Source organism: Musa acuminata, chromosome BXJ3-11, assembly GCF_036884655.1.
Source record: "Musa acuminata AAA Group cultivar baxijiao chromosome BXJ3-11, Cavendish_Baxijiao_AAA, whole genome shotgun sequence".
NCBI lineage: Eukaryota > Viridiplantae > Streptophyta > Magnoliopsida > Zingiberales > Musaceae > Musa > Musa acuminata.
Window position 1 is genome coordinate 25,860,001 of NC_088359.1, and position 7,403 is coordinate 25,867,403.

General features: G+C 32.7%; 1 protein-coding gene across 4 annotated transcripts; it reads right to left on the bottom strand.

Annotated features, from left to right (window-relative positions):
* Positions 1 to 1,319: 1,319 nt before the first annotated feature.
* On the bottom strand, positions 1,320 to 6,790 carry LOC135652101 (uncharacterized). 4 transcript variants are annotated; one of them, XM_065172793.1, is made up of 9 exons: positions 6,706 to 6,790; positions 6,309 to 6,432; positions 5,097 to 5,185; positions 4,862 to 5,000; positions 3,850 to 3,924; positions 3,641 to 3,762; positions 3,492 to 3,567; positions 2,650 to 2,709; positions 1,320 to 1,781 (listed from the first exon to the last, which is right to left on the bottom strand). In XM_065172793.1, exons 2-9 carry the CDS (start codon positions 6,384 to 6,386, stop codon positions 1,644 to 1,646), a joined length of 777 nt encoding a protein of 258 aa, XP_065028865.1. In that variant the 5' UTR covers positions 6,387 to 6,432; positions 6,706 to 6,790; the 3' UTR covers positions 1,320 to 1,643. The 4 variants fall into 4 exon arrangements, 3 of the variants coding, with proteins under 3 accessions (XP_065028865.1, XP_065028863.1, XP_065028866.1); XM_065172791.1 differs by having other exon boundaries at positions 6,309 to 6,535; positions 6,706 to 6,768; XM_065172794.1 differs by having other exon boundaries at positions 1,432 to 1,781; positions 6,578 to 6,712.
* Positions 6,791 to 7,403: the final 613 nt, after the last annotated feature.

The window sequence follows — 7,403 nt, forward strand, 5'->3', positions numbered from 1 at the left end:
ATTTTACTATCCTCTCGAATGACCTACCCAATCGTGACGTCGGAGGCCATCCTTATTTCTTGCACCGTCCCATTTCCCATGTTTCATTATCCTATCTAACGTCTCTGATTTTGTGTAAGACCGATGACTCTCTAACGGTGAGGATCAAAATTATATTTTTATTTTTTTAAGTTATTTTTGTACGTGATAAACATCGGAATACTTCTGCTTCCAAGTGGAGGTACCAACTATGTCGTAATTATGGGTACCAATATGGATTCATGTGCGATGAGCAAAGAACGAGGGATCAGACCGCATTAAAGAATGTATGATGGTAAGGACGAAGGCAAGAGAGGGAAAGGGGTAAGTGGATTAAATGCAACCACCGGTGAGTGCGGTCAAACATAGAGATCAGAGGATGATAACAATGTAGGGTGGAGTCATTTTCCCATAACGACCAGTCATAACCGCTAATTAAATTGACTCACGGATTGTGGGAACCATAGTTACAATTAAAATTTTTGTGTCAGATGATGATCATGAGATTATTACCATTTTACATGTAATCACTAATTTGAAAATATATTCTTCCATTTATCTACAGAAATAAATCAGCTAAGATCGTATAAATTAAGTACATTTAAATTGATTGATAAATTTCATGTATATATTTTGTTGGAATTGAGTATCGATCAATGAGAAGACACATGAATCTGATGGATTATTCATCATATTCAAAATTAGATATAGACAATGAACATATTTATTATTATTGTTTACTTTTTAATTATTGTTTTATGTTTATGTTTAATTTCATAAAATAATGTTGAAACTTATGTCTATTAAAATTCAAGTATATATATATTTTTATTACTTCGATTCATATGACAAAATAGATAAACAAATAACTAGTTAATTACAACCATATCTGAGAGTAGATTTTATCATGCATACTGTCAAAATAAATATATGTACAAACACTTGTAGGGCGAGTAAGTTATGCTGTTTCAAACGCATGCATCTAACTATTAGCTCGGTTCTTTGAGCCTGAAATATACTTTTTTTTTTTCTTTACATTTATAACATTTAATGAACCTAATTGGTTCATTTGATTATGAATGTTATAATAATTTTTGTCTTTTTAAAAACCTTTGTCAAATACTGGTCAAACACTTAACCTTTTGATGTGATGGTCAACAGTGCTTTTACATGAATTTACATGAATGGAAACAGTACATTCATTTACTGTTATGCATAGGATAGTAAAAGACAAGTCTTAAAAGGATGATACAGTTGCCAAAATGAAGCTTCTTCAAGGAATGAATCACATAGATCTGCCATTAGTTCAAAATAACCTCCTGGATTCCTCTGATTATGATGTTGATTACAGCATTCGTATGATCAACACAGATATTTCGAATGAAGAAAAAATAATTTACAAACTCACCAAACTCAAAAAGTCAAAAACTAGTTTCCACCATACCGATTTTTCTGGTATGGTCAGGTATTTCTGGCAATCAAGTATCTTCAAAAGATGACCCAATTTATATCAATCATCCATAACTTACAAAAGTTATAGACATATTTCCTATATTTCCCAGAGCATCAAACCATCTTTGATGTTCCGATGGATAATGTGAAGTAAATATGCAGGCAATACTATGTCAATGCACGTGCCTCTTTTTGGAAAGAGTCTTCAACATGCCCTTGAGTATTTTCCAAAACCAAAATAGATTCATCAATGTCAAAATTGGAGATACTGTCAGAAGAGTGTACAACCCCAGAGGAAATATTGTCTTCACCTGGAAACAAAAGATCCATAACCTTGTTAGTTGAAGATACTTTCTTTTTTTGTTTTCAAGAGAAAACATTCATTTGTTTCCAACTCTTCTAACCTTTAATCAGTATATGATTTGAAGAAATTATCAGTTGAAAACGAGTCATTAGGTATTTCTTTCCAACGAACAACTACTAAGTTTGCTGATTTGAAGTTCTATCAGGGTTGCCAAGTGCCACAACTAAAAAGTTGCCTGGAATTTTTGGTGTAATAAAATAAAGATTTTCTTTAATCACCTGAAACCAGGTGACAAAGAAAGGCTGCACGCTTGATTTTTGTCAAAGCAAAATCTTCGATCTTTGTAAAAAAGGGAACGTTTTTATACAACTGTACCATTATGAGAGTTTCTAGAAGTAATGCAAGAAAGGATTGCTAAAAGAGCATGCCATGATAAAATTATAACCTCTAAAACTGCAAAAAGAAAAATACGACCATATATTTTGAGACTCACTTTAGCGAGTGTAAACTCAAAAATAATCAGCGACTGGCAGCTTTAGGACGATCAAACTATACATCTTGTGAACTTTGTAGAGGATAAATAGATTCAAATGGTATTCTTAAGAACCATAACAATAACATCGACAAATTCCCACATCTGTAGTATTCTTGTATTGTTTTTGATACATTTGGATGCACTTAGAGAATAAATATTCATTGCTAATATTCTGACCACCTACAGCTTAGTGTACTGTTTCTTATGGATATATAAAGTTTGTGCATCCTCCAGGTATAAAACTGATAAACGTACACATAAGATTCATGCTTCAATTGCAAACAATTTAAGCTTTAAATGTGATTTCTTAGTATCTATAAGAACACTGCCTGCAGCATACCTGATGAAAGTGAAGATATATGTGCATGAAGAAATAGATGAACAATAGGATCCTTGCAGCCTACAATAAAAAGAACTCAACAGATCAATAAAAAAGAAATAGTAAAATTAAAATACTGATTTACGACAGTGTTAGATAACTGGCTTAGTAAACTTATTTACTGCAAACGGTGTTAGAATAATTTATTTAGCTAGGAGATCAATTAGTAAAATACAATTCAACCTAACTCAGTAGTTCCAGGAACTAGATAACATTATAAACGGAAAATAAAAACAGATCTTCTTATACCTAATCTATATTATGAAAAGGCAATCATAAACTGTCAAAAGAGGATAATTGAAATAAATATCATATTCTTATTGGTTACGTCAAGAATAAAGCTCATTAGATAATTCTCAGATATATCCTAAATGCTTCAAATAAGTGTCGCCCATTGACCATTTATGCATAAAACTTGGATGACTCTTGTTGGATATTCTGTTGGATTCTTGAAAACTGTTAACATATGAAAGTGGAACATGATTTTCTCTCTTTTTTTTGGCTTAAATCTTTTTCACTGTAATGTCATCTTTATCAAGATTTATACATTAAACATTAGATTTTGAAGCTTTGTTGTTTTGTCATGCAATGTTGCTTGTTTCAGATTGAAGTAGGAGTGCTCATTGTTACTTGAGACTATATAAAGCTAATGCATCGTAAAGCATCTCACAAGAATGAATGCGTAGACACATGCGCGCACACAATATCACATGTTTCGTAGCTGTGACCTGATACTTCGATTGATCTGACTACCCCAATTACTTAATCCAACTAAAAAACACCACAGAGTGAGGTTGTACTACCATCCATCCAAGGAATAAGGCCACACCATTGTATAAGTATAAATTAGAACTTTTTTGTCCAGCATGGTCCAAGTACCTGCAAGAAATTCGTCTTATAAAATTCATCTATAGTAAATCAGACACTGGAAACAAAAATTTTCAAACTGTACCATCTAAGATTCACAAATGGAGTGGTGGTTTCAGTTAACAAAATCATGAGTATATACATATGTGCTTTGCCGCTGACAAGAGAGAGAAAAATTGAAAACATGGAAAGTCCATGATGCAAAACCTGAAAATGATAGCGTAAAATGATTAGCATACACAAACATACATTAAAAGATTCCAACTTCAATAGAAACAAGGCATAAAAGCTTACATATTCTTTGCCACCTAAGGAAGGAAAATGCCATAGAATCATTGCTAAATCTGAAAGAAAATAGCCAAGTGATATCTGTAAAAGAAGTAATCGAACAGATAAGTAGATGGAGATAGTATTAGAAAATCTAGATAAACCGCTTTCTAGAAATATAAATCTATGAATGATGCTATTTATTCTATAGATGCCATTTGCAGAATCTTTTGTTTTAGTAAAAGATGATATATCGCAGAATTAACTGTCAACTCTCATGGAAACTCAAGTCGACTCCCCAGGAAGATCCAAAAGTAACTGAAAGCTAACAATCCCAAGCTGAAAATTCAATGTTTTTTCCTTGACTGATGAAATAAAAAAATTATCTAATCATCACAAAATCCAATTGCATGTGCCAACTGAAATGCAAGGTCATATAAAACTTTGGCTATTGTTTTAAAGTTTACAGACTATTCATAACAAAAACAAAAACTATCTAATCAACCAATAAAGTTGATCGCATTGAAAAATTAAAATTTATCTTATCATATAGCCGATAAGATAAATTTTTAAAGATTGCAAACCATGGATAGATCATAGTTTGGCACCAATATCAAGATTGTAGTCACTAAATGCCTGTCATGGCATGTCTTCATGCACCATGATGGTCACATGCCAGACTACAAACAGCACATCGGCACAATTAAGTATTGTCGGATAACATAGTGATAAAATAATTCTTGTTGGCTTTACTTAGAAATATCGTTGAACTCCTGGTATCACATGATCATTTGACAGCATTATAAGCTAAAAAGAAATTTTAACAAAATTGTCTTTACAGAACAGTTCAACTTCCTTTAAATAATTCTTCTAATACGGTACTGTTACAAGGGTTAAGATATTAATGCAATGAAAATAAATGTCAAATTGCAATTATTTAGTGAGAATGTTAGTACCCTAGAAGAAAGAAAAAGACTGGTCCTCTTGGTATGTTATAAATTCAACCAAAACAGATAAGCTAGATGAGCCAACGACATACCCCAAAAATGGTGTCAGATAGGAGTGATTTTCTATTTATCACTAATTCTTCTTGAGTACCACTTTTGAAAAGGTCTGAGACCACTAGGAGATACAATGAAACTGCTGCGACCACAATTGCATGGAAAGTAGAGAAACCCCTGCAAGATAAAGTTGGTAAGAGATATTGAACATATAAAGGATACTAGTCCACCAAAAATTTCGCAAGCACCAATTCCTGCACTAGTAAAACTTACCGATTGTTCCACTCAATCCTTTGTAACCTGCTTAGCTTGTCATATCCCTTAAAGTGCACTGTGCTGATCTTACGTGTAAGATCATATACCTGCATTATCATATGAAATTCTATTAGAATAGATAAAAGAAAAAACATATGGACACCTCAAAAGGCACTCCTTTTGCATATTTATACTGCATCATAAGAATTCACTGCTTGGAATCATTATTTTCAATAAAAAGATTAGTATCAATTAAATAATTGAATACATAAGACAAATCTCCAATGGTCACAATCTACATAACAATCCTAAGTAAACCATGATTTGTGTTATAAGAGATTAGCAATTCACATTGAGTAAGGATTTTCTTTATTTTCTAGAAATAAGCTGGACAATTTGGATTTACAAGATAATTAACTGACTTTATTGTTTAGCATGCTATTTTGAAAATGGAGCTAGAACAAATGATAGTAATTCAGAAGATGATAAGCATAGAACAAGTAGTATCTGGTTTGATATATTATGCTCTGATAATTTTACATTCCCACTAGGCACAAAGTACACACCTGATAATGTCATAAATTGTTGGTGTTTTGTAATATGTTAAATTTTGATTAGCATTGAGAGTAAACCAGAAATTGAGATAAATAGATTTAGTCATGGATCACGACAGGAAAGAAGTTTGGTTTTTCACAATTTTGTTGATTGTGCTTCCCCCATCAAAAATATAATTAAGATTCAACTAAAAGCTCTCTTGTGCAGAGGTCAGAGTTTATTAACAGAGTAAGCAAATGGAAGAAATTCGTTGCACGGTAAAGCACCAGATCCATGTAATCAGTCGATGTGCATATACATGTTATACAAGGGGAGCAAGAAGACAGAAATGACCGAATCTATGCTACATGCCATGAAAATTTCAGTCAACTAAACAATATACGACATCATTAAGAACGCATCTCCCTGCTCAAGTTTTACTATCACTATCACTAAATCTATGATTCCAGGACGTTTCCCACCAAATTTCCTCATCGAAGTGCCGTCAATCTAACCATCACTATCCCCTTAGCCCAACCGCATCACTAATTACCGAGAATTCATTTTTACTGCTCAAGACAAGGGGAGGTCAAGGAATTAATAACCTAAGATGCCAATCTGCTATTGGCAGGTCACAAGTTATGCAACAAAACGTTTCGCACGTTGCTTCAAAATCAGCATCAGATTTCTACTTACAACTTTGCACATGATAACGCCGGAGAAAACTGACACGGACCAAAGGACTTGCTCGATCGGACCGAAGTTGCCCTCCATCGAATCTCAACTCCAATTGCTCCCGGAACAAGCCGTCAAACTGCCGCTGCACATAACCAATCCAAGTTCAATCTCCCATCAAGCAACCCAGTTCACAAGGCAGAATCAAATCCTTTTCCCTTTTCGCATCAAGAACCAGTTCTCGAAAGCTAAAAAGAGCGATTCACAAGATCAGGCAACAAGAACCGGACATCGATAGACCACAAGCGGAGGAAGGCTTGCGGTGGAGCACTTCCAAGAGTTGCGAAGACAGAAAAATCAACAGATATATAAATCGATGGACAAATATGGGCGGATGGAAGAAAAGGAGGAGGCGAACCTTGGATGACTGGGGACCGTGATCGACTTTTCCAGGAGAGACGATGCTCTTGAAGCATCTTCGGCTGTTATATACTGCGTCACATCATGTCCGTTACGGACTCCAGAGGGGAAAGCAAAACACAATATAATAAACGTTATTATTATTATTATTATTATTATTATTATTATATACTTATTTAATATTCCTGGCAAAAGTATATACCTTGAATTAGTAATAAAAAGCTTTATTATCTGGTCAACTGACAGGACGGAATTATTTTAAGTCTACTGTTGAAAAAATTGTATTGGAAGGTGTTTTTAGATCATTTAATCAATGATATAAAATTTGGATTTAAATTGAAAACTATATATATATATATATATATATATATATATATATATATACATGTAAATTTTAAGAAAAAGCGAGAGATATTTAATCATTTATATATTTTTTATTCGTTTGGATTCACAGGATCTCAGTTATAATATTTTTTTTACTATATTGCAGTATTTTTTGGATATTACTAAAAATATTATAATTCAATACAAAAAATACTATAACTGAGTTTTTTTAGATTGATTCTTTTTTGACATATAAAAATATGTCAAAAACACTATAAATATGTTCAAAAACACTGTAACTTGTGTATAAGTTAAGTTATTTAAATATTTATTTTCTTAAATAAAAAAATCCAATTTGAAAACCAATCAAGG